This window comes from Arachis hypogaea, chromosome 9, assembly GCF_003086295.3.
Source record: "Arachis hypogaea cultivar Tifrunner chromosome 9, arahy.Tifrunner.gnm2.J5K5, whole genome shotgun sequence".
NCBI lineage: Eukaryota > Viridiplantae > Streptophyta > Magnoliopsida > Fabales > Fabaceae > Arachis > Arachis hypogaea.
Genome location: NC_092044.1, coordinates 95,076,379 through 95,103,668, shown reverse-complemented (window position 1 = coordinate 95,103,668; position 27,290 = coordinate 95,076,379). Strand labels below are relative to the sequence as shown.

Below are 27,290 nucleotides of genomic sequence, written 5' to 3'. Positions count from 1 at the left end.
TGAATGATAATCTGGTTGTTGCACTTCCAAACATCTGAGATACGAGTTTCCCTGGGTGAAAGCAATGACTAGCCACCACGTGTTCCAGATTGAGACTCGATACTCTACTGACCCTATGTCATAAGTGTAGCCGAACACTGAAAGATCTGGATGAGCTCGCCCCCGTGGATAAACACTAGTGTGGGTGCTGTATGATTATGATTACGATTGTGAATTACTCGAGTTAGGGATGCACGACAGAGGGACAATCATATGGTTAGCTACCAGGACTTGTCGGGTTGGCTTTATAACAGACAGATGAGACTCATCGGCCACTAAGACAGGCATGCATCATATGGATCTATATGTTTGTTTCATATGTTTTGTTTGGAATGCCTAATTGATTGCATAACTACTTGCTAATTGTTTATCTGTTGTATATGCTTTATACCTATGATTTTCTTGTTTGTAATAAATGTGATTGTAACAACTGGTTTCGGTGACGGTTGGGAGGTTCGAAGGAGTTGAAAAGGGGAGTTTTAGATGGACCAAAGACCCTTAGCTAGTTGCCTATTAATTTTTCATGGATTAGTTATGTTTATAAGCTTTAATTTTGTGTTGGAAGTTCTAGGATTGCCTTTGGCTTTCCCAAGACATTATATGTTAGATATGTGAGCACTGTTACCATACTGAGAACCTCCTGTTCTCAACCATACGGATTTTGTGGTTTTCAGATGCAGGACATGAAGCTCCTTGCTAAGGCATGCTGGAAGCTTCTGATTTAGCAAAGATCCTTATCTCTCAGGGATTTATTTTGGTTATACGTATTACATAAATACTTATTATCTCCACTGTTTATATATATTCTGTATTAACTCCGCTTAGAGGTTATTTTGGAGAAACAGGTTTTGTAACTCTGTACTTTGGATTTCTTTTAGGTTTTCCCATATATATATATATATATGCTCGGGCCGGTTACCTTCGCAAACCGAGTCCTGAGCTTTGTTATCTATATTTTGGCATTCTTCGGTATATATATATGTGTGTGTGTGTGTGTGTGTGTGTGTGTGTGTGTGTGTGTGTGTGTGTGTGTTAGCTTAATTTTTATCCTGTTTCACTTACGTTATCGAATTCCTGAAATTTAAGCTTTTCAATTTTAACGATTTTGCTTTACCCTTTTCTTCAAAAGCTCCTAGTTAAAAATCTTTTTTTACTATTACTATATATATAATTTTACTTTTAGAGGTCATAATACCTCACCACCTCTGTCTTATGACTTAAGTATAAGGCTCTGTGTGGTAGGGTGTTACACCATCGCATGTGAGGTGCTGTGTGTATTGAAGCATAAAGTCTTTTTAAACGAAGTATAAGCGGTAAATAATGCATTTGTTTCAAAGGCACTTCTTTACTCTTTTACCTATCTTGTACCTTGGAGAATCACAAAATTTACATTCCTTTCTTGATATATCATCTTCCTTGTAATATAACATACAACTATTAATGCAACAATCAATTTTTTTACTTTCCATGCCAAGTTTTGATACTAGCTTCTTTGCTTCATAAAATTGGAGACAAGTAAGTTATTCTTAGGCATCACTTTCTTCATGGCTTTAACAAAATCATCAAAAATTTATTAAGATTCATTCCATTTAGCTTTTATACTCAACATTTTAACTACCATTGATAATTCATGATTACACATCTCTCAAATAATGGACACTGAGCAGACCGTAATAAATCATAAAATTTTTTAGCTTTTATATTTACACTACTAGAATTTAGATATTTGCTAACACTTTTTATCTAACATTTTTTAAAATGTTAGCTATATTAATAAAATTATACTTTTAATAACATTTATAAAATAAATGTTAAAAAATATATTTTTTCTTAAAAAAAAAGAAAAACTAGATCTAAATGTTACCAAATGTGTAAACATGTGAAAATTATACTAAGACATCATTTTTTAATCTCTTTTACGTTCTTCACAATGGAGAAACCACTTCACTTCCAAAGTTCCAAGTTCCATCGCATCTCCTTCCTCTACACTTCATCTCCTTCGTTGATCTCAATCGCAATCTGAATCCTTCTCCAGATTCAGATTCTCTTCTCAATTTTGATTATCATTTTTTCTCTTTTCAATCGCAATCTGAATCACTCTGTTCTTTAATTTCTCATCTCTTACTGATTTTGATACAGATCTGAATCATGACACAATTTCTCGCCTCTGGTTCATCCTCTCGTCGCCTGCACTGCCGTTGTGCCGTCCTCTTCTTGCCTACGCCATCGTCTTCTCGCTGCGCAGTTGTCTCTCGCCGATTTCATCGTTTGCTCATCCCACGGCTTGGTGAGTTTCAGTTCTTTTGTTCAGTTATCTTCTTGCTCCTTCAATCCTCTTTAATCTTTCCTTGATAATTAATCTGTAATTAATTTGTTGTATAATTATTAGTTAATTTATGTTTTTAATTAGTTATTTAGTAGTTAGATTTTGAATTTAGGTTTTGATAAAGTTGTTTATTTGAATTTAGGTTTTGATTAAGTTGTATATTTGAATTTAGGTAGCATTATACTAGTATTATAATGATTTCTTGTGGCATGAATTGGAGAACTGTGCTCCAATCGTAGAGTGAAAACGTTCACTGAGAAATTGAACAGCTTCTCTGGTGTGAAAGGATACTATGTGTATACTTGCATTACTCTTATTTTTTTATATTAATTTTTTCAAAAGAAATTGATTGTCTCTTGAACCAACTTTACTTAAAAAGTTCGTTTGTTGTAGCACAATTATTTAACAAATTTCTGAAGCCTTGAATCTACACTTTTTTACTAAATTTTATTGATGTAAAAATGATATGATAGAGTTGTACGAATTATTTTTGCAGTTCCTCAGTTGGATGCAGAATAAATTCAGTGGAAATAAAGGGAGCACAAAACCAAACTCATGTACAACTACTACTACATGTAAGTCTTCGTCTATAGTTTAAACAAGCATGTTAGCTATACACATCAAATTAACTACTAATTTAATTTGGTGCTTTGATTTCATTGAATAAAATATCTCATCAATAAAGTTTAAGATTAAATTGATTCATTATTCATTCACCAGAATGTGCTTCCATTCAACATTATCTTTCGTGAATGAAGAAAAGAATGAGAATGGGGAGAAGAAGATCAAATTTTTATATACAATGTTCATTTGCATCACATTTTTCTTACTTATTATCATATATATCATCACTCATGCATCATCAGACAGTCCTGGAAACTGTTTGATCAAGATACCATCTTTAGTGTTCACATCCTTGGCTAGAACAAGTTATACTAGGGTTGGCAAATTGAGTCATGACTCATGAGCCTACTAATCTACATCCATCTAATCCAATTAAGGCAAAACCCAAACCAATATAGTTTCTAGGAGTAACTCATCCATAAATAGAAAACACAGACACATTAGTAACTAAAGGAATAAAAATGCTCAGCTTAGCCACTGGAAATTAATAAAATTGGAGATATTAGTGCTTTATAGGGACTCATGAATGGGCTCATATGAATAACATTTTCAATTATCAAAGACTATGTAAGCCATTTTGATTTCTTATGGACTAAATGGATTGTGATCTAATTTCTAAATGGATTGATTCCAAGGTCCCAAATGCAGTCTCACATAACACGGTACAAATACAATGCAAATCCCATTTAGATTTTGTATAATTTATAAAGCCTGTGATATGAGGATCATTCGGGCTTAGTGAATGCAACAAAGTTAAAGCATGTTTTTCGCGTTTATTGATTTATTTCTTTTACTTGATAGGATATTTTTAATTTTGATCACAATGAACTCAATGAGTAATAGAAGGAAACTGTTTGCTTAAGAAAGAGCTTTATCATATTTTACTTTTGAATCTCTCTCTAGTTCATTTTTTTATGTGATTCTTTCATATCCCTTTTCAATTCATGTGTACGAATGTTGAATATAAGTGACACTTCTAATCCAAAAAGTTCCCTTAAATTCCTTGGAGGAATTCTCTATCCACATACTTCTATGTTATATAACAAGCTTCCCATTTTCTTGCAGAAATCCCTTCTTGGCAGAATTAATTATTTAATTATGCCATGGCTCAGCGGTTTTCGTTTCGCTTTTCTGCTTTCAAGGTAACAAGCTGACTATGTCTCTGTATGATAGGTGTAGAGAATATAAATGAATAATAATTTGTGAGTTCCATTAGAAAAAAGAAAAAGTATAATTATATGTTTGATTAGAGTGTGGATAATATAAGAAAGGTCAATGATGTCAAAAGGGCTCTCCCATTGGGTGAATCCACGTGATTTCAGGGCCTTCAAATGTTTATAGTTCAGCGTTCTACCTTATGGTTACTGGTTTGGTCATGAAATTCTTTAACTCAACTTTTAGATCCTCATGAAATTCTTTAACTCAATTTCTTTATTTCTTTCGTTCATTGTTATATTCTTTATTTTCATTTAATTTGTTCTTGTTTCTTGTTCAAGAGTGGAATGCATGTATACATAAAAAGTGAAATTTGCTACTGTCAATATTAAGAGAGTGACATTTCTATATTTTTTATACTATTAGTTAATAGTTAATGCTCTCACACTCTCGGTCAGTCACAAAGCTCTCAACCTCTGACTCTGGCCAGTCTATGCTCACCTCTCTCTTGCCAGTGCTCGCCTCTCACTCTTGACGGTTTGTACTCGCCTCTAGCCAGCTCATCTACTCATCTATGTGTGTGCTCCTCTGCTCGCTTCCGTCTGTCGCCTTGAATTTCTGTTTGAATAGGTAAAAGTTTAATGCTTCTGATAAGTACATCTTTCCTTCAATGTATTGGTTTGCAGAGAAATAAAAATAACTAAGTACTTGTGTGTACTGCCACACACACACTCAGTAGTGTCTCAGTGTCTGATAAATCATTTTGGAACAATCATAGCCAGTTTTATATGCATTGTATATCTTTGTCCCGCTCGTCAAAGATCCTCAAATCTGAAACAGGGGAAATATTTAAACAAGGTGTGTCAATAGAAAAAGTTGAAGGGAATATATATATCAAAGTTGGAATAATGAATTATTGTATATCTGCGTTGTCTTTCAATTACAATGATTTAAAGTATCAATGTAACAGTGTGTTGTGAATTATTTGAACAGGAAAGGTGTAAAGGGTGAAACACAATTTGAGTGTTGTTCGTTCCTTTATATATCTTTGAGCTTTGGCCTTGAGATTTCATCTTACGCACTTTCTATAATTGTTATAGTGTTATGGGAAACAAGAAAGAGAAAACTTTAAGGTCAAGCATCTCAATAAGAGATATTATCTACGAACAAGAAGACCAAATTGGATTAGGTCCTCGTCAATCCCGATTAATATCAACGGTGAAGAAAAGTAGAGGATTGAAAGGTGGTTCTATGGTTAATATCATTGGTGAGCTAGAGGATACTGCATCAAGCCCTTCTCGAACACCTTTACTACTATATGCTAATGATGACAGTAAGTGTGCCTTTATTTCATGTGATTTGAAAGAAATAAAATAATACTATTTTTAATTTCCTGCTTGTGTATGTGTATTTTATTCTTGAATTTGATAATACCTTAATACTATTGTCCAATTCTTTTTTTAAAAAAGAAAAAAAACACAAACAAACAAGTTAGGAAATTGAGATAAATTTTTTACTTTTGTCATAGTTAATCTATTTCCTTTCAAATGACTTTTGCTTTTAATACTTGATAACAGGACCAGTTTTAGCATCACCCCAAACTAATGATGATAGTAAGTAATTATGTTTTATGTTTAGTTTAATACTTATAATCAATGTATATTATTTTTTGTATTATTATTTTTTATTTCTTTATTTCCATAACAGGACCAGCAACCAAAAGAAAAAGGAGTCCGACAAAGTGCCTTAAAACTCATGGTTTAAGCTATGAGGATCGGCTGCCAATAAGATTAAATAAGTATGGTCAACCAATTGGTTGCAATCGAGCCAAGTTAAGCAGTCATTTAGGGACTTTAGTTAGAAATGCACATCTTGCTCCATTGACATACACAAGTTGGCATGGACTTAAAGATAATTGGGAAGATTTGTGGGAAGCTACCATTGTATTACACTTTTACCTCTTTTAACTTAGGTGTTTTTTTTTCTTTATTGATCTTAAAAACTAAGTATTACTACATCATGGTGCAGGAAAAGTTTGACATTGGAGAAAGAGCTAAAGGGTGGGTTTTCAAAACCTTAGGTTCATCTTGGAAGACATATAAAAGTCGGTTAAAAAATCAATATTTTAAAGAAAACATGCCACTAGTTTACAATATAAAGAATTGTCCTCGTACTGTTCCACTTGAACATTGGAAGATTCTTGTTCAATTTTGGAGCCTAGATATGATTAAGGTATATTAATTCTTAGCATGTAATTTCCATGACATTATAATTAGATATACTATCTAATTTTTCTTGTTTGTGTATTTTTAGGCTTAATTATTCAATTATATTTTTATGATTTTAAAGGAATAAAGCAAGAAGAATAAAGCTAGTAGAGCAAAGAATACAAGTCAGCATACAACAAGATCAAAAACATTTGCTGAAATACGAAAAGAGGAGGTAAAATTAATCTGTTCACACTTGTCTTATTTGTATTTATTTTTTAGTTGATTGTGCTTTTTCTTAATAGGCAATGAAAAATCCTGATAGAAGAGAACCATCTCGGATGAACATGTTCTTTTTAACACACAAACCAAGAGATGGAAACCAATGAGTGAGGGAACAAGCAAAATTTTTGTAAGATATGTATTTCTTTTAATATATATTTTTTGTGATATAGATTTTTTGTCATAGATTAATGTAGTTTGAATTTTAGATTTTAGTTTGATCTTGAGGATGCCATAGTTTCACATCCTGAAAAATTAGAAAGCACAAATCAAGATGATATACTTTTTCAAGTATTAGGAAAAGATCAACCCGGTCGTGTCCGTACTTATGGTAGAGGTGTTGTAGCTTCAGATTTGTGGAGATCTAGATCCCAAGTTGAGACAGAGAGGTTAATTGAAGAAGTTAAAGAGAATGCTCAAACAGAAATTCAGAATATACAACAAAAGATGCAAGAGGAGATGGAAATAAAACTTCAAGAAAGAGTGGAGGACATGAAGTCACAGATGTTGTGTGGATTTAATGTGTTTTTGAATCAACTATAGAAAAATCTCCCAGGAGTAGAAATTCCAAATCTCTCTTTTCTGTCAACTACTTTAAATACGAAGGAAGTAGAAGCTACTGCAACAGCAAATCATGAAGTTTTTACTGCTGAAAAAGAGGTATTTATATCATTCTTTGTATTTTTTCTTAATAATAATTTATAAAATTTACTTTTCATAGTGTTAAATGTATTCAATCATTTAATCTACAATAAACCAATCTTAGCGTGTATAGACTAATCGTATCATTTGCATTCATTCCGAATTCAAAGAATGATATTTAAGTCTATAATTTTCTGTTTTAGATTTAAGCTACCCTCAAATTATTTGTACAGTAGTACTCAAGCTATATTATATCTGTTTTATATTTAAATAAATATTAACTACTTCTTTTCTTACTAAAATATTGGCAACTAGTATTTTCTTATTATTTTATTTTGTTTAATAATTTTTAACTTGTTTGTAAATTTTCAATTTTCCATAGTGGGCTGATGCACGCCTTTGGACCTCTCTTAAGATTTTTTAAACCTTTACATTTCTAATGTGTTTGTTCATTATATTTTGATTCTAGTTTAATATATCTCTTGTTTTTAATTCCTTTATTTTTTATCTTCACTTTACAAACACTTGCAATTTGAATCAATATTATTATTTTCTATTTTATTTAATAACCAACAACTATAACGATAAAATTTCTTAACAAATTAATATGTGAATTGAATATTAAAAAAATGAAGCCATAAAACAAACAGAGTCCTGCATGCACTTTTGAGTGCCCCTTTATTTTTTCTTTTCCTTTCTTATTATGGGTGGTTTAATAATATTATGGGTGGTCTAATAATATTTTATTTTTCTTATATTTTAGGTTCCAAATAAATCATGTACTATAACAGAAGGTGTTTCTAAATCTCATACTAAGTCATTATCTCAAACAAGGGAGAAGAATGTGATTCTTTCACCTAAGAAGAAGCAGGTATATTTATACCTAAAATTGAAGAGTTTAAAATAGCATTTATAATTCATGCTTTATAATAATCATATTGAGATTTATTATGAAAATATTGGTATTGATGCCTTAAAATACTTATTTTTTGCAAGCTTTTTGTTCTTCTCTTACTCAAGAGGTTCTTGACTTGAAATTGGAGAAAATGAAGCATGACCAGCATAAGAAAAGATCAAAAAAAAAAGTGGTGTACTTGTAATATTGAGATGAATTTGTGAATTTGTGAATTTAATGAAAGAGACAAACTTGTACAATGATTATTGATTAAAGAGGCTATAAAAATTTCATTTTGTGAATTTGTGTATTTAATGAAATATTTCATGTTGTAGTAATTAATTTTAGTATATTTATATTGTGTATAATATAAAATAAAAAATAGTATAATAGAACTAAAAAATATTACTAAAGATCTATTGTAACATTTTATAAGTGTTAAAAGAAATATTTATGGTAATATTTTTTTAAGTGTTACAAAAAATATCTATGGTAACATTTCTTTAAATGTTATAAAAAAAAATACTTATGGTAATATTTTTTAAGTATTACAAAAAAAATCTACGATAATATTTTCCTAAGTGTTACAAAAAATATCTACGGTAACATTTTTCTAAATGTTACAAAAAATATCTATGGTAATATTTTTTTAAGTGTTACAAAAAATATCTATTGTAACATTTCTCTCTAAGTGTTACCTAGAAATGTCTATTGTAACATTTCTCAAAATATTACTATAGAATATATTTTGTAACATTTTTACTAAATGTTATTAAACTTTTAAAAAATGTTAGTAAAACTCTTTAGTAACATAGGATATATTTAACATTTGTTAAAATATTACTAATATACATAGGTAACATTTTAATATGATTTGGTAACTTTTTTAAATGTTAGTAAAAGTCAAGTATGTAGTAGTGTTAGAGGCTTCTCCATGTGTTCTTCAAATTGACTCATCAACTCTAGTCCAGCAGCATCAACCACCGTAGATTCATTTGAACTTATTGGCACACTAGCATGTGTAGAAAAATACGTGCCTTCTTAATTATCATGATCTACATTGAAATGAAATGAACTCTCTTCATATAAATTTCAACACCAATATCTTGGCAAGAAATTATTTTTATAAAATCTAGCTCATTTGGAGTTGAAAAACTTTATTTTTATGCTTGTTGCAAGGATATCTAAGTACACTGCTATCAAGTATAAATTGAGGTTGTTTTGTAGTTGTATTAATAAGATGTTGAACACCATTAACAAATTTCTATCCTAATCCTTCTCGGTTTGACAAATTTCTATTATACATCTATTTTTGATGTTTTGAAATTTTCATATCTACATATAAAATATATTAAAAATTAGATTAATTAAATTATAATTTTATGAGATAACCAACTATGAGTAGAATCAGTTTAATTTTATAAAATTATAATATTATATTTTAATAAATAATAAATCATCTAAAAATCTATAAGAGATAAGTCACGTACATAAAGTTACTGAGATTTGAACAAATTAAAAAATATACCTTTATAAATGCTCTTATAATAAAAAAAAATGTACCACACTTCACAGATAATATAAATTCTATAAAAAAAAATAAAGTTCTATAAAAAAATGTATCAATAAAAATGATTAAAAAAATTATATAAATAATAAAAAATAAAAATTATATTAAAAATACAAAAGTATACATGAATGAATATAAAAAAATTCTAAACAAAAATATTCATACTATGAACAAAAAAATGAAAAAAATCAAAACTTAACAAAGAATACTAACAATAATATTAAAAAATTATATTTGTAAAATATAACCATAAAAAAATTTCAAGAACTCTAATGATTGTTTCTAGTATTTCTTGTTACAAATGAGATTAAATGATAAAATTGATAGAAAAAATATTTTTTTTCAATTAATTTTTCAATCTAACAATTAGATTTAAACACTAATTATTAAAGATACAATTTGTTGTAAAACCCGGTTAATTAATGGCTAATTAACCCATAAATGAGAATTTATTCTAGAAAGCCTAAAATGTGATTTTTATGGCTAAATGTGATAGAGGAGATTGAGACGAGAATTTTGGTACCAATTTTATAGAATTCAGACCAAGATTGAACCGAACGGGCCAACCAGACCCAAAGTGGGCCCTTGGCCCAACTAAACTAAACCAAAAGCCTAGTTTTCAGCACTCTCTCTCCTCACAACACACTCAAACACGCTGAAATTAGAGAGAAAGGGAGGAAGAACACTCTCTCAAGTTCTCTCCCTTGGTTGATCTTCAAACCACCATAACTTTTGATCTAGAGCTCCGATTGCCGCTCCGTTTGTGGCCACGCGTTCACCGCAGAGAGCTCTACAAAACCCATACAATCAATATTGAGGTAAGCCACAAGTTTTTGTTCGAAGTTTCAGCCCTTATTTTCGAGTTTCATGGGTGAAATGTTGAGATTTTGGGTTCTTTAATGTTATAGGACCCAACTCTCTTGAAGGAGGAGGTTAATCTTGTCTCCTTGGACCTTGGGTGTGGTAAGATTCTCAATCCTAGTGTGATTTGTGATTTTATGATGTTTGGGTTTTGAGATGTTGTGTATGGGTATGATGGTTGTGGCTTAGGTTGTGTATATGTGAATATTGGAGCTTGATTGGTGATTTTGAAAAGCTTGGGAAGGATTTGGTGGTGAAAAATCTGTTCTTAGAGGTGTTGAGGCCTTAAGAGCTTGTGGATAAGTGGTTTGGAAGTGCTCCGGTGGAGCTTGGGAAAATCGGCTAAGGTATGGTTTCGGTTTCCCGTATCTAATATGTAATGTGGTAGGAAATACTTAGGTTAGAGGCCCTAAGATAGGCATTGAATGGTTGATGTTGTTGAATGATTGAGATATATGATGTGGTCATATATGTGATGATGATTAATGATGCCTTGATGGTATGATGTATGAGAAATATGCATGTTGTAATATATGCTTGTTGATTGGTTATGGTTGAATTGTGGGTTGAAACATGTTGATGGTGAGTACGATATTAATTGTGTACAATGATGATTTATTGGAATTGGTGTTGTTGAGAATTGGCATGAGGAAGAGTATATGATATGTCAATGTGTTTGGGTTTGAGCCACTTGGATGAAGTGTGTTAAAATGATGCGATAGTGATTTTGGTAATTTGTGGTAAAGTGTCAATGTGTGAGTTGAGGAGGCTTGATGTTGAATTTGATATATTTTGATTGATTTCAAAGAAAAGGGATGAAATTGGCATGTTTTGATTGATTTTGAAATGAGTTGGAAATGGCTTGTTTTGAAAATGGCACTTTGTGGTTTTGTATGAAAAATATGATTTTTGGGCATACTTTGACGGGACATAACTTGGACTACGGATCTCTGTTTTGTGTCAAATTTATTTAGAAATGAAATTGGATCCGGGATGTCCATGCCGTTCAAAGAACGGGTGAAAAACGATTTAAAATGAGGAAGTTATGTCCGTTGAAAGATTGGGGTTTAAATCTGTGAATTCTGCAGCTTTTAACTTAGAAAAAATTTTAGCAGAATGACCCCTTGCGCGTGGGCGCACTTGGCGCGTATGCGCCGTTCTTCCAGAAAGCGCCATCCACGCGTGCGCGTGATGTGCGCGGGCGCGCCGATTGTGCTGCACCCAATGCCCAGCCATTTTCCAGAGAGTTATGCCAGAAATGTGTCGGTGTTGTGCCTGGGGCACGAGAACACCCACGCGTACGCGTGGTTGACGCGTGCGCGTCGATTGGCAATTTTTTAATCCATGCGTTAGCGTGCATGATGCTTGCGCGTCGATGAGTTTTCGAGGCCATCCACGTGTGCGCGTGGAGTGCGCGTACGCGTGGCCCTGTTTTCATCCCAAAGTTGATTTTTTGAGTTTTAAAAGTCAAATCTCATACTTCTAAGCCTCCGATCTCACCACTTATGTCTTAAATCATTATGATATGCCTAGCTATTAGAAAAGGAGCTAGTGAATGTGGTAACTTGCGAGTGAAGCAAGGAAAAAATGAATGATCAATGAGGATCAAGCATGATTATGTGAGAGGCGGAGGATGGTGGTGGAAGTGCTTGTTATGCCATGGGCCGAAAGGCTATGATTGATAATGAAACGGTTGGTTATGGATTTAACCGTGAGCCGGGTGGCTGGTTATGGATTTAACCATGAGTCGAATGGCTGGATTATTGCCGTGTTACGGCGGAGCCATGATTATGGCTAAGAATAAATGCATATATATGCTGTTGAATGAATTGTGAATGTTGCACTTCCATTATCGGAGATGAAAGTTTCCCTGGGAGAAAGCTGTGGCTAGCCACCACGTGCTCCAGGTTGAGACTTGAAGCTCTTTTGACCCTATGTCGTCAGGGTGGCCGGGCACTGTGAAAGCCCCGGATGAGCTCACCCCCATAAATATTCACCAGTGAAGGTGATGGATATGGATCATGATTATGATCAAGTTTATATTGAGTATAACTCGAGTTGGGGAGACACGACAGAGGGACAGTCCAATGGTTAACTGCCAGGACTTGTTGGGTTGGCTCTGTAACCGACAGATGATATCATCAGCCACTAGGGACAGGCATTCATCATATGCATGCTATATGAATTGTTTGAGATTGCCTATTTGACGGCATATTACTTGCTAATTGTCTAAATTCATTACTTGTTCCTAATTGTATATTTCTTGCTTGATATAACTGTGTTTGCTATATTATACTCCTGCTGGTGGTTGGGAGGTTTGAAGGAATTGGAAAGGGAAGTATTAGTTAGACTGAAGAATCTTTAGTCAGATACCCTTATATGGTTTAGCTTGTTTATAAGCTTTGATATTATCTGGAGGAAGTTCTAGGATTGCCTTTGGCTTTCCTCCATTATTATGTATTATATATGTGGAAGCTGTTACCATGCTGGGGACCTCTGGTTCTCACCCATGCGGATTTTGTGGTTTTCAGATGCAGTACGTACGGTTTCCCGCTGAGGCACGCTGGAGACTTCTAGATTTGTGAAGATTCCTTGTTCTTGGGGTCTATGTTTTGGTTTATAGATTTTGCTTAGATACTTTTATCTCCATTAAATAATACAAACTGTGATGACTCCTCTTATGGGAGAATTTTGGAGATTAGGTTTTATGTATTTGTGTCCCTTTGGGTTTCCTTTGGGGTTTTCCTTATTTTTATCATATGTATATATTGTTATGCTCAGACCGGTTATCTTCGCAGCTGGATCTTGAGTCTTGATATTCCTGTTTTTGACACTCCTTTGTATATATATAATCTCGCGTTGGTTTATCCTTGTTCGTTACGTTATCGATCGGAGTGTTGCGCTTATGAGTTGCGATTTTTGTTTACCCTTTTTCTACAAAGGCTCCTTGTTATAATCAATCATTCATACTACTATACGTACTAAATTTTTAATTTTTGAGGTCGTAATACCTTGCCATCTTTGAATTATGACTTAAGCATAAGACTCTGTATGGTAGGGTGTTACATTATGGTATCAGAGCAGTTCGTTCCTGTAGAGCCTGAGGGATGGACTGATTATGCTTCTGTGCATTCTCTGTATGTGTGTTATGTGCTATTAGTATATCTACTTGATATAATTGTCATAAACGTTCATGAGCATGCATTTGGGACTTGAAGCACTAAACTTCCGATATTGAGGCTGATCAACTTAATATCGATTGTTTGGTGTGTATAGGAACCAGATGGCGCCTCGTGGACGCGGTAGAGGCCATGGTAGAGGCCGTGGTAGAGGTCGTGGTAGAGGTCGTACTAATGTTCGTGCGCCGGAGAATAACCCTAATGACCCGGTGAACCTTATGACTACGTTGGAAAATATGGTTGCTGCGATGCAAGCCACTGCTGAAGCTCTTGGGCAACGGATAAACAATCATAGCAACAACAGAAATAGAGCTCAGGGACCAATAGAGGTCAGAACTTTCTCTGTGATGGTAAACAAGTGTACGGTTGCTAAAGAGTGTGTGAAGAAGGCAGCCGCTGAGAGAGGAAATCACAAGGGACCATTCCCACAGAACCGAGGGAAGAGCTTTGCACCTAGAGGTCCGCCTTTCAAGTGGGGAAGTTCTTTCAAGAGGCCCAACAACAACAACTCCCAAGGAAAAAGGTTTGGCAAGCAACCACAGCATGAGCAAGCTTGTGCTAGGTGTGGAAGTCACCATCCGGGAGCCCCGTGTATGGCAGGATGGGGTTTGTGCTATTACTGTAGTAAGGCGGGACATAAGGTCCCAAACTGTCCAGAGAAGCAGAAACAAGGTGCTGGGAAAGCACAACAGACTGATCGGATGTTCACCACTTCAGCTGTAGGAGTTGAGGGATCTGAGACACTCATTCGAGGTAACTGTGAAATAGCTGGACAAACTTTAAATGCTCTATTTGATTCGGGAGCATCACATTCATTCATTGCATTTGAGAAAGCCCATGAGTTAGGACTGAAGATTGTAACTTTAGGTTATGATCTAAGAGTGTATAATGCTACCCATGAAGCCATGGTAACTAGGCTAGGATGCCCGAAAGTTTCCTTTAGATTCAAGCAGCGAGATTTTATTCATAATTTAATCTGCTTACCGATGATCGGTCTTGATCTTATCTTGGGATTGGACTGGTTATCTAAGAACCATGTCCTGCTTGATTGTTCTACAAAGTCGGTGTACTTTATGCCGGAAGATACAGAAGGGCCGGTCGTGGTAAATAATTATTACTTGAATTCGATGATGGTGAACTGTTCTAGAATCGAATGTTAGGGTATCCTGTTGTTAGCCGCGGGTGTTTCGGGTGATGATCAAAGGTTGGAACAGATTCCGGTTGTGTGTGAGTTTCCGGAAGTGTTTCCTGATGATATTGATGAGTTTCCACCTAACCGAGAGGTTGAGTTTGCTATTGAATTGGTGCCCGGGGCGGGACCAATCTCAAGTGCTCTTTACAGGATGTCACCGTTAGAGATGAACGAGCTAAAGTCTCAGTTAAAGGATTTGTTGGGAAAGAATTTTATACGACCAAGTGTCTCTCCGTGGGGTGCTCCAGTGTTACTGGTGAAGAAGAAGGATGGGAGTATGCGGCTCTGTGTGGATTACAGGCAGCTAAACAAGGTTACAATAAAGAATAAGTACCCATTGCCAAGAATTGATGATCTCATGGATCAGTTACAAGGAGCTGGAGTTTTCTCCAAGATTGATTTGCGATCCGGTTATCACCAGATAAGGGTGAGGGGTGAGGATATCCCTAAGACCGCTTTCAGGACTCGTTATGGTCATTACGAGTACACTGTAATGTCTTTTGGGTTGACGAACGCTCCTGCAGTGTTTATGGACTACATGAATAGAGTTTTCCGTCCGTTTTTGGATAAATTCGTTGTTGTCTTCATTGATGACATACTGATTTATTCCAAGACTGAAGAAGAGCATGCGGAACACTTGAGGACCGTGTTGCAGATCCTAAAGGAGAAGAAACTCTATGCAAAACTGTCTAAGTGTGAGTTTTGGAAAAGTGAGGTGAAGTTTTTGGGCCATGTGGTGAGTAAGAAGGGAATAGCCGTAGATCCAACTAAGGTGGAGGCTGTGATGGATTAGAAGCAACCAACCACCGTAACAGAGATAAGGAGTTTTCTGGGTTTAACTGGCTATTACTGAAGATTTATCAAGGGCTTTTCATAGATAGCTTTGCCAATGACAAAGTTGACCCGCAAAGACACTCCGTTTGTTTGGACTCCTGAGTGCAAGGAAAGCTTTCAGACGTTGAAGAAAAAGTTGACCACTGCACCTGTGTTAGTGTTACCTGAGCCGAATAAGCCATTTGAGGTGTATTGTGATGCCTCATTAAAGGGTTTAGGGTGCGTGCTGATGCAGCATCATAATGTGGTGGCGTATGCCTCACAACAGTTGAGACCTCATGAAGTTAGTTACCCTACGCACGATTTGGAACTCGCTGCAGTTGTGTTTGCCTTGAAGGTGTGGAGGCATTACCTCTATGGGGTTAAGTTCCAAGTTTTCTCTGATCATAAGAGCTTGAAGTACCTCTTTGATCAGAAAGAGCTTAATATGAGGCAGAGAAGGTGGATGGAATTGTTGAAGGACTACGACTTTGAGTTGCATTACCATCCGGGAAAGGCGAACGTAGTGGCGGATGCGTTAAGTCGGAAGTCGTTATATGCGGCTTGGATGATGCTTCAAGAGGAGAAGTTGCTCAAGGGATTCGAGAGTCTGAAAATTGGTGCTCGAGAAGTATCCGGGACTTTGTGTTTGAGCCGATTAGAGATCTCAAGTGATTTTAAGTCCGAACTCCTAAAGGCCCATCAAAATGATGAAGCGTTATGGAAGGTGTTACCGGCTATTGAGCAAGGAAAACGATGGAGAGTGTCGGAAGAAAAAGATGGGTTATGGAGATTCAAAGGTAGGATCATTGTGCCGGATGTTGGCACTTTGAGACAAGATATTTTAAAGGAGGCACACAAAAGTGGATTCTCCATTCACCCGGGAAGTACTAAGATGTACCATGATTTAAAGGCGATGTTTTGGTGGCCAGGTATGAAGAATGATGTGGCGGAATATGTTTCAAAGTGCCTTACATGTCAAAAGGTAAAGATTGAACATCAAAGACCTTCCGGGATGTTGCAACCTTTAGAGATTCCACAATGGAAGTGGGAAAGTATTGCAATGGACTTTGTGTCTGGATTACCAAGGACTAGGACTGGTTTTGATGCTATTTGGGTGATTGTGGACCGACTGACGAAGTCAGCTCACTTTTTGCCCATTCGGATGACTTACACCCTTGAGGAGCTAGCACGATTATACATAAAGGAGATTGTGAGACTTCATGGTGTACCTGCTACTATAATCTCTGATAGAGATCCTCGTTTCACTTCAAGGTTTTGGGGTGCATTTCAGAAAGCTTTTGGAACCCGATTAAGCTTGAGCACGGCTTACCATCCTCAAACAGATGGTCAATCCGAGAGGACGATCCAAACACTAGAGGATATGTTGAGAGCTTGTGTTTTGGACCAACCGGCGAGTTGGGATCGGTATATGCCATTAGTGGAGTTTGCATACAATAATAGTTATCATGCGAGCATCGGAATGGCTCCGTATGAGGCCTTGTATGGGAGGAAATGTCAGTCTCCGCTATGTTGGTATGAAGCTGGAGAGAAAAGCTTGTTAGGGCCGGAAATGATAGCTGAGACTACTGAACAAGTCAAGAAAATCCGAGATAGGATGCTTACGGCGCAGAGTCGTCAAAAGAGTTATGCCGATCAGAGGCGAAAGCCCTTAGAATTTGAGGAAGGAGATCATGTTTTCCTTAAGGTTACTCCGACCACGGGAGTAGGTAGGGCGATTAAGGCAAATAAGTTGAATCCTCGATACATTGGTCCATTTCAGATCCTGGAGAGAATTGGACCGGTGGCGTATCGGATGGCTCTACCACCTCATCTTTCGAATCTGCACGACGTGTTTCACGTGTCGCAGCTTCGGAAGTACACTCCTGATGCTAGCCATGTGTTAAAACCTGAGTCGGTTCAGTTAAGGGAAGATTTGACGCTTCCAGTGGCTCCGGTCAGAATTGATGATACTAGTATCAAACGGTTGCGTGGAAAAGAGGTTTCATTAGTCAAAGTGGCATGGAGTCAAGGCGGTGTTGAGGAACACACTTGGGAACTCGAGTCGGAGATGCGAACGGATTATCCACATTTATTCTCAGGTAATTGCATTTGAATTTTGTGGGCAAAATTCCCAATTAGGTGGGTAGAATGTAAAACCCGGTTAATTAATGGCTAATTAACCCATAAATGAGAATTTATTCTAGAAAGCCTAAAATGTGATTTTTATGGCTAAATGTGATAGAAGAGATTGAGACGAGAATTATGGTACCAATTTTATAGAATTCGGACCAAGATTGAACCGAACGGGCCAACCAGACCCAAAGTGGGCCCTTGGCCCAACTAAACTAAACCAAAACCCTAGTTTTCAGCACTCTCTCTCCTCACAACACACTCAAACACGCTGAAATTAGAGAGAAAGGGAGGAAGAACACTCTCTCAAGTTCTCTCCCTTGGTTGATCTTCAAACCACCATAACTTTTGATCTAGAGCTCCGATTGCCGCTCCGTTTGTGGCCACGCGTTCACCGCAGAGAGCTCTACAAAACCCATACAATCAATATTGAGGTAAGCCACAAGTTTCTGTTCGAAGTTCCAGCCCTTATTTTCGAGTTTCATGGGTGAAATGTTGAGATTTTGGGTTCTTTGATGTTATAGGACCCAACTCTCTTGAAGGAGGAGGTTAATCTTGTCTCCTTGGACCTTGGGTGTGGTAAGATTCTCAACCCTAGTGTGTTTTGTGATTTTATGATGTTTGGGTTTTGAGATGTTGTGTATGGGTATGATGGTTGTGGCTTAGGTTGTGTATATGTGAATATTGGAGCTTGATTGGTGATTTTGAAAAGCTTGGGAAGGATTTGGTGGTGAAAAATCTGTTCTTGGAGGTGTTGAGGCCTTGAGAGCTTGTGGATAAGTGGTTTGGAAGTGCTCCGGTGGAGCTTGGGAAAATCGGCTAAGGTATGGTTTCGGTTTCCCGTATCTAATATGTAATGTGGTAGGAAATACTTAGGTTAGAGGCCCTAAGATAGGCATTGCATAGTTGATGTTGTTGAATGATTGAGATATATGATGTGGTCATATATGTGATGATGATTAATGATGCCTTGATGGTATGATGTATGAGAAATATGCATGTTGTAATATATGCTTGTTGATTGGTTATGGTTGAATTGTGGGTTGAAACATGTTGATGGTGAGTACGATATTAATTGTGTACAATGATGATTTATTGGAATTGGTGTTGTTGAGAATTGGCATGAGGAAGAGTATATGATATGTCAATGTGTTTGGGTTTGAGCCACTTGGGTGAAGTGGGTTAAAATGATGCGATAGTGATTTTGGTAATTTGTGGTAAAGTGTCAATGTGTGAGTTGAGGAGGCTTGATGTTGAATTTGATATATTTTGATTGATTTCAAAGAAAAGGGATGAAATTGGCATGTTTTGATTGATTTTGAAATGAGTTGGAAATGGCTTGTTTTGAAAATGGCACTTTGTGGTTTTGTATGAAAAATATGATTTTTGGGCATACTTTGACGGGACATAACTTGGACTACGGATCTCTGTTTTGTGTCAAATTTATTTAGAAATGAAATTGGATCCGGGATGTCCATGCCGTTCAAAGAACGGGTGAAAAACGATTTAAAATGAGGAAGTTATGTCCGTTGAAAGATTGGGGTTTAAATCTGTGAATTCTGCAGCTTTTAACTTAGAAAAAATTTTAGCAGAATGACCCCTTGCGCGTGGGCGCACTTGGCGCGTACGCGCCGTTCTTCCAGAAAGCGCCATCCACGCGTGCGCGTGATGTGCGCGGGCACGCCGATTGTGCTGCACCCAATGCCCAGCCATTTTCCAGAGAGTTATGCTAGAACTGTGCCGGTGTTGTGCCTGGGGCACAAGAACACCCACGCGTACGCGTGGTTGACGCGTGCGCGTCGATTGGCAAATTTTTAATCCACGCGTTAGCGTGCATGATGCTTGCGCGTCGATGAGTTTTCGAGGCCATCCACGCGTGCGCGTGGAGTGCGCGTACGCGTGGCCCTGTTTTCATCCCAAAGTTGATTTTTTGAGTTTTAAAAGCCAAATCTCATACTTCTAAGCCTCCGATCTCACCACTTATGTCTTAAATCATTATGATATGCCTAGCTATTAGAAAAGGAGCTAGTGAATATGGTAACTTGCGAGTGAAGCAAGGAAAAAATGAATGATCAATGAGGATCAAGCATGATTATGTGAGAGGTGGAGGATGGTGGTGGAAGTGCTTGTTATGCCATGGGCCGAAAGGCTATGATTGATAATGAAACGGCTGGTTATGGATTTAACCGTGAGCCGGGTGGCTGGTTATGGATTTAACCATGAGTCGGATGGCTGGATTATTGCCGTGTTACGGCGGAGCCATGATTATGGCTAAGAATAAATGCATATATATGCTGTTGAATGAATTGTGAATGTTGCACTTCCATTATCGGAGATGAGAGTTTCCTTGGGAGAAAGCTGTGGCTAGCCACCACGTGCTCCAGGTTGAGACTTGAAGCTCTTTTGACCCTATGTCGTCAGGGTGGCCGGGCACTGTGAAAGCCCCGGATGAGCTCACCCCCATAAATATTCACCAGTGAAGGTGATGGATATGGATCATGATTATGATCAAGTTTATATTGAGTATAACTCGAGTTGGGGAGACACGACAGAGGGACAGTCCAATGGTTAACTGCCAGGACTTGTCGGGTTGGCTCTGTAACCGACAGATGATATCATCAGCCACTAGGGACAGGCATTCATCATATGCATACTATATGAATTGTTTGAGATTGCCTATTTGACTGCATATTACTTGCTAATTGTCTAAATGCATTACTTGTTCCTAATTGTATATTTCTTGCTTGATATAACTGTGTTTGCTATATTATACTCCTGCTGGTGGTTGGGAGGTTTGAAGGAATTGGAAAGGGAAGTATTAGTTAGACTGAAGAATCTTTAGTCATATACCCTTATATGGTTTAGCTTGTTTATAAGCTTTGATATTATCTGGAGGAAGTTCTAGGATTGCCTTTGGCTTTCCTCCATTATTATGTATTATATATGTGGAAGCTGTTACCATGCTGGGGACCTCTGGTTCTCACCCATGCGGATTTTGTGGTTTTCAGATGCAGTACGTACGGTTTCCCGCTGAGACACGCTGGAGACTTCTAGATTTGCGAAGATTCCTTGTTCTTGGGGTCTATGTTTTGGTTTATAGATTTTGCTTAGATACTTTTATCTCCATTAAATAATACAAACTGTGATGACTCCTCTTATGGGAGAATTTTGGAGATTAGGTTTTATGTATTTGTGTCCCTTTGGGTTTCCTTTGGGGTTTTCCTTATTTTTATCATATGTATATATTGTTATGCTCAGACCGGTTATCTTCGCAGCTGGATCTTGAGTCTTGATATTCCTGTTTTTGACACTCCTTTGTATATATATAATCTCGCGTTGGTTTATCCTTGTTCGTTACGTTATCGATCGGAGTGTTGCGCTTATGAGTTGCGATTTTTGTTTACCCTTTTTCTACAAAGGCTCCTTGTTATAATCAATCATTCATACTACTATACGTACTAAATTTTTAATTTTTGAGGTCGTAATACCTTGCCATCTTTGAATTATGACTTAAGCATAAGACTCTGTATGGTAGGGTGTTATATTTGTTGCTTCTGATAAACAAGAGTTAAAACCCAAAGTCATATTTGTATTTAGAAAAAAAATTGTCAAACAAAAAATTCTGGTGTTCGAGAAAATTAAACGTGTTTCTTGAGTTTCTAATATTAAACTAAACACATCCTAAATAGTTTAGAAACTAAACAAACTATTTTTTCATATAGAAACTAATTTTAAATCAGTTTATAATAATGTAGTGCTCCGATCCAGTTGATAAAGTGATTTATTTGTTAAAACTAATTTTTAACATATAAAAAATTAATTTTAACCTTTCTTCTCTTTTTTTTCTTTTAACTACAAAGTTGTGCATAAACTGAGAACTAAAAAAAGTGCATTTTTTTAAAAACTATTTATATTTATTTATTTTTCATAAATTTAATATAAATAAAAATGTGACAAAAAAATTTATACTAAAATTAGAATAAAAATAATCTTACAGTACGATAGATTCAAGTAATTAAATGTACTCATTACAATATAAGAAAAATATTAGTAACTAGTATAGAATTATCCATGAAAAATTAAAGACATAGAGGGTCAAATCTATAATATTCAAAAAAAATTATTATAACCCTTTCTTTAAGTACTCAAAAGAATTATGATTTCTGTTATTTGGAAAGAAAAATAATTTCACTTTTTATTTGGATATTGATAATTTGGTAAAAACAAAGAATTTGACAGTGATTTAAGTATTGAGAAAAAAAATGTGTAAATATTTTTTTTAGTATCTAATTATTTTTATTAGTATTTTTATTTTGAAACAGATAAAAAAAATTGAACTTATTCAAAGGAAAGGACTAAAAATTATATCTAAAAAGACAATAATATGATTTTCTATTAACAACATAATTATTTTTTTTAATATCGTATCTTTTATGCTTTTTTTTTCATCATTACTCATTCTCCATGTTGAAGCATTTTTTTAATATAAGTCGTGCATAATGAATTTTATGCTATTGTACTTTTGTAACAATTGAAAAAATGCTTAGTTTTAATATTATTGCAATGAAATTAAATATAAGTTTTATTTGGTTTAAAATAAAATTAAACTATAAAAACTGATTTTTACCAAAATAAATTTTTTTAAATGAGTATTAATACACATAATGATAGTTACCAAATAAAAGAACTTAGTTATGTAAAAGAAATTTTCGAGAGACCTCTTTAGCAAATTAATTCAAATATTGTAGCTCAAAAGAAGAATTCACTGCAATTCCTACAATAAGATTTTATACATATGTAAGTATAACTTCATATATTAATTTATCTATTGATTAAATAATTGTGTCATACATGTAGAAATTATATAAATACCTTAAAGAATTTGAAAAAAAAATTACTTATAATCTTAATTGAAACTTATCGACATACATCACCAAATAGAACAATTTATGAACAATTTATATATATATTCATGCTTGTTTAAACCATTATAAATATCTTTTTTTAGAATACATTTTAAATATATTTAACAAACATTAATATTAAATTTTGATTTTTATATGATGAAGATTTAAAAACACAATTTAAATTAAATAATTCAAAATTAAATTTAATTTTAATTTTATTAAATATTTATCTTTCAGATATCAATACTCCAGAACTTATCTTTTAGGTACCAACACTATAATATTATATTTTTCAATTTACTGATAAAAATTAGATATAATTTAATTTTAAAATTTCAATATATGTAGTTGTTTTAAACTTATCTCTATACTCTACGCCAAAAAACCAGATTTTATTCAAAATTGTCCTTTTGGTTTTAGTTTTTAGAGGCCTCCTCTCTCCTTCTCAAAAATTGTTCTGCCTCACAGTTTAGTAGTTTATAGAGCCCTCTTCACCCATACTGCGCTGCCTTCTACTAGTGGCCACCGTAGATCTTTCGGGTCACACTCCAGCCAGCCTTTGACTTTGCAACTCAGGCTACTTTTATCCTTTCTCGTGCTTCACACTCACAAGTTACAGATCCCTAACTCACTCACACTACTCTGCCTCATGCTTGTGGAATCATCCGATTTTCCAGTCTCAGACCTCACATCCTTGCTAGCCTCTGACCTCATACCTCAAGCAACCTGCACCCTCGTCATTCATACTGACAGGTCACATCTCTCACACACTCACAATACTCTGCCTCTTACATGTTGCAGCCTCCTCTAGTATCGGACCTCGCACCCCCGCTAGCCTCCGACCCTTGTCACTTTGCATATTTATGCGTGCTCTGTCAAGTCTCAATTTTTTGTGCGTGGTGATGTGATTCTTGTTTGTTCTCTTTGTTAATGATGATTCTTTGTTTGTTTCTTCGTCAATTTTTTGTGAGTAGTGATGTGATTCTTGTATCCTTTGTATGGAGTTTTGAATAGAGTTGTTTTCTCATTTCTTTATCCGCTGTAAATACTAAATCCGTCCCAGCCTGAAAGCTGAGAGCTTGGTCTCTGTAAATTTTCATGTTTTCTAATTTTTTTTCTCTTCATACAGTTATTAAGTTTTCAATCTTCTAAAACATTTATTGAAGTTGTTTTCTTGCTTGCTTATCCATTTTGCAGGTGCTACTTGGTGATTCATTCTTCTGTGAGAGGGAGTATCCTAGAGCTATTATAAGAGATGATTTTCTATATATATCTTTCTCAATTTTTTGCGTGGTTAAATGTTGAAGTAGACGTTATTTCTCATGTCATTTTGATTTTGATGTAGTTTCATAAATAAACCGGATATAGCTTTTTATTCTGCTGTATTTATTGCAATTAAAAGTAGATTATATACTATTTAAGCAGTGCTGCAAATAATCTTAGTGTGTATTAAATGATTAGTGAACTTATGTCTGTCAATCTATAGTTTGTGTTTCGATTTTATGTGTTAAGAACATATGCATTTCTTGTGCAATTGATGCCTTGTTTAATAGTCTTATTTGTTGCAGCTCTTTGATAATTGGTATTGTTGTTTGTTCTTGTGTGTAAAAAGTAGTCTATGTTAAGCTCTGACCTTACATTTTGCTTTAAAACAAGCGTCTGCTTATCTCAATTAAGTTTATAATGTCTCTCAATTTGCCTTACTTATAATATAATTTTATATTCTGTGACTTATCTATTTGTGATTAATGCTTATGTGTGTTTATGTCAGCCATGTATCTATCTATTACTGTAAAATATTATGTTTTCATGCTCATACGAGATATGCTCTTTGAGATTGTAATAACTCACTTTTATGTCTATTTGTGTTATCATTTTGTGTAATATTTATTGTTGTATGAGCGTATCGTTTCCCTAGGTATATGTAGACAAAGTTAGACCCTAAAAATTTAAATTTTGTTACACTTAAATACTAATATTCTCATTATGAGCTAAACTTGAAAAATATTATAATGAATGTTGTTTGTTTTGTAATACTTTGTTATAATGAATGTTGCTGCATTGTGTTGTAGACTTTGTTGTTGATTTATTAATATTTTGCATTCATGAAACATGTTAAGTGAAGTGTCTTTTTTTAAATTAGTTTTCTATAGCAAATGTATGCGTATAGTTTTACTCATTAATGCTCATGTGTACATATATTAGTACTAAAGCATAGTAGAATTTTATTTTACATCCTAATTGATTATTTTCATAGTTAAGTACTCTTTTACATTGTTCTTATTTTAATTATTTCAATGATGTATATGTTACTAAAAATTAAATGCAATATGTATTACTAATCTTATAAATCTTTATGATGTTTTAAATGTTAGGTTCTAGAAAAAGTAAACACTTGTCAATTAAAATGCAAAAATCTATTAATAAGGAGGTGATTAGTGCACACAAAACTAAGATTTCACACCCCTAAACCTACAAAATCACAATTTCCAATTTCTTTACATATATCTAAAAAGCCTTTAGCATTACGACCCCCATCATCACAGCCACCACAAAAATCCAAGAGAATGCTATCATCCCATACCGATCATACAACATTATTATTACCATCACCATCACCAACTGAATCATTATACCGTTCACATATCCAACCTCAATCAATTGAAAAGGCTCCTAATATTGAACAAAATTTACATCATGCTCACTCATCAGATAAAAATAAAAAGGATGAATCTCTTAATCAAGAAAATGAACCTATCACTCAAGAAGGGCTCTTGAAAATAGTGCCTTTTGAAAATAAGTAAGTACAACAATAATTTTTTTTGTTTTAACGTCCTCTCTATATTGCTTTTATTATGAATGCATGTGTAATTTCTTATTATTTGACCCTTTTTAAAGGTTTAATCTATGTACTCTTGTTCGTTATGTAACAACTGCCATTAAAAGTAAATACTCAGAATTTTGCCATACATAGGGACATGCCAGTATTCAAATGCAAAACTTGTGGTTCACTGAATATAAGTTAAGTATTTATTATCATTTTTGTTTTACATATTTTGATATTATACATAGTGGATAATCATTTGTATATGTATATTTTCTTTATAGAAATATTGTATGTGGGATCTTCAACAAAATGCAAGAGTTCGTCAAATTTTTGAGATTAAAGAGAGCACTCAATTAAAAGGGTTGGTGAGTCAGGAGAGAGTCCAGTATACAAAAAACTCTGACTATGTCCAAATTATATTCCTGCACCAGTTTGGCATCAAATTATTGCATTATTGGGCTACAAATTCACATTTTAAGAATCGGTCAGCAGCAAATACTGTGAATCAAGCATCAAATGCTGGAAGTTTCATGTACACTAGTAGTTCCATATCTATAGGTGAACATACATGTAGAATGGTAAGATAAAAATAGTTTAATTTTAGTATTTATTCTTATTATGAGCATAGCTTTCTTATTCTTTTTTCTTTCCTATGGATTAAAATACAATATTATAGGAGAAAGCTATGGGAATAAAACCTTTTCTAGAGGAGTTTTATACCAAATACCACACCAGAAAAGACAAAAGTTGGATTGATGAAAGATCTGAGAAAGCCATTGTATGTGATGTTAGTTTGTTCTTCTTCTTTTGTCTTCCAAAAATATAATATTCACTATATGTTAGTATTTATTCATTGCATATTTAATTGCGATTTAAATGGATTAGTTTTGTAGGGTGAATTCAAAATGCAAAAGACGGAACTTTCTCAAGTAGCTTTATCCTTAGATAATGAAGGAGATGTTAAGGCATCTAAGAAAGACCTAGATTTGCCAGATGATTACACTATTTGGAAATGAAGTTGTGGCAAAGGGAAAAAAGAAAGCTGCTTTTGGTTTAGGTTCTTTTGGTTTAGATCTCTCTTCAAAGTTGAGTTCCAAAGATTTTTGAAAGACATCCAAAGACGATCTAAATATTGAGCAAGAATTTCACACGTGGAAAAAAAAGACAAAGGAGCAAGAAATGATCAATGAAGAGTAAAAGGTTAAGTTGAATGATGCTAAGCACAAGTTAAATGATCAAAGATGTCAACTAAAAGCTCAACAAAAAGAATTGGTTCTACTGAAAAGACACTCCATACTTTATATAAAAAGTTGAATCTCCCATTTCCTTCAACCTTGTCTGTTCCTACAAAAAGATGAGCTTGGGATAGGCTCTAATGATGATAAGGATGATAACATGAGTGATTGATGTTTGGAGTATATATTTTTTCTGATTTAGATTAAGAAATTTTTAGGTGAATTAGTTAGTACATTTTAATTTATTCATGATTTATAACCTTTTTAAAGGCTTTCTTTATTTTAGTTTAATTATACTTTTCTTATTTTAGTTTGATTATATTTTGGAAAAAAATATTTTAATAATAAATTTTTTTTAAGTCTTTTATTGTAATTAATTTTTTCATGACTTTATTATATGTCT

At 34.5% G+C, this 27,290-nt stretch overlaps 2 protein-coding genes across 15 annotated transcripts; both read left to right on the top strand.

Annotated features, from left to right (window-relative positions):
• Positions 1 to 1,776: 1,776 nt before the first annotated feature.
• On the top strand, positions 1,777 to 8,472 carry LOC112711259 (uncharacterized). 13 transcript variants are annotated; one of them, XM_072203197.1, is made up of 13 exons: positions 1,777 to 2,326; positions 2,862 to 2,940; positions 4,055 to 4,131; positions 4,571 to 4,774; positions 5,245 to 5,477; positions 5,722 to 5,757; positions 5,852 to 6,087; positions 6,173 to 6,376; positions 6,494 to 6,586; positions 6,657 to 6,763; positions 6,986 to 7,293; positions 8,039 to 8,146; positions 8,272 to 8,472. In XM_072203197.1, exons 4-9 carry the CDS (start codon positions 4,719 to 4,721, stop codon positions 6,497 to 6,499), a joined length of 771 nt encoding a protein of 256 aa, XP_072059298.1. In that variant the 5' UTR covers positions 1,777 to 2,326; positions 2,862 to 2,940; positions 4,055 to 4,131; positions 4,571 to 4,718; the 3' UTR covers positions 6,500 to 6,586; positions 6,657 to 6,763; positions 6,986 to 7,293; positions 8,039 to 8,146; positions 8,272 to 8,472. The 13 variants fall into 13 exon arrangements, with proteins under 13 accessions (XP_072059298.1, XP_072059294.1, XP_072059297.1 ...); XM_072203193.1 differs by having other exon boundaries at positions 6,980 to 7,293; XM_072203196.1 differs by having other exon boundaries at positions 6,932 to 7,293.
• Positions 8,473 to 13,883: 5,411 nt separating this feature from the next.
• LOC140175342 (uncharacterized) lies at positions 13,884 to 21,262 on the top strand. Of its 2 annotated transcripts, XR_011865932.1 has the most exons (4): positions 18,049 to 18,352; positions 18,443 to 18,497; positions 18,585 to 18,742; positions 20,927 to 21,262. XR_011865932.1 is itself a non-coding variant. In XM_072203192.1 (2 exons), the coding sequence occupies exons 1-2, from the start codon at positions 13,885 to 13,887 to the stop codon at positions 20,950 to 20,952; spliced, it is 675 nt and encodes a 224-aa protein (XP_072059293.1). In that variant the 5' UTR covers position 13,884; the 3' UTR covers positions 20,953 to 21,262. The 2 variants fall into 2 exon arrangements, 1 of the variants encoding a protein (XP_072059293.1); XM_072203192.1 differs by lacking the exons at positions 18,049 to 18,352; positions 18,443 to 18,497; positions 18,585 to 18,742 and adding an exon at positions 13,884 to 14,533.
• The last annotated feature ends 6,028 nt before the right edge of the window (positions 21,263 to 27,290 follow it).

What these genes read in the sequence shown, in the direction of transcription:
- LOC112711259 (XM_072203197.1), top strand. Translation starts at nt 4,719, where the DNA reads ATGTGTGTGCTCCTCTGCTCGCTTCCGTCTGTCGCCTTGAATTTCTGT. An exon ending in TTGAATTTCTGTTTGAATAG is followed by an intron (nt 4,775 to 5,244) that starts GTAAAAGTTTAA and finishes TAATTGTTATAG; the next exon opens with TGTTATGGGAAACAAGAAAG. An exon ending in ATTTGTGGGAAGCTACCATT is followed by an intron (nt 6,088 to 6,172) that starts GTATTACACTTT and finishes ATCATGGTGCAG; the next exon opens with GAAAAGTTTGACATTGGAGA.
- LOC140175342 (XM_072203192.1), top strand. Translation starts at nt 13,885, where the DNA reads ATGGCGCCTCGTGGACGCGGTAGAGGCCATGGTAGAGGCCGTGGTAGA. An exon ending in ATCTGAGACACTCATTCGAG is followed by an intron (nt 14,534 to 20,926) that starts GTAACTGTGAAA and finishes TGTGGTTTTCAG; the next exon opens with ATGCAGTACGTACGGTTTCC.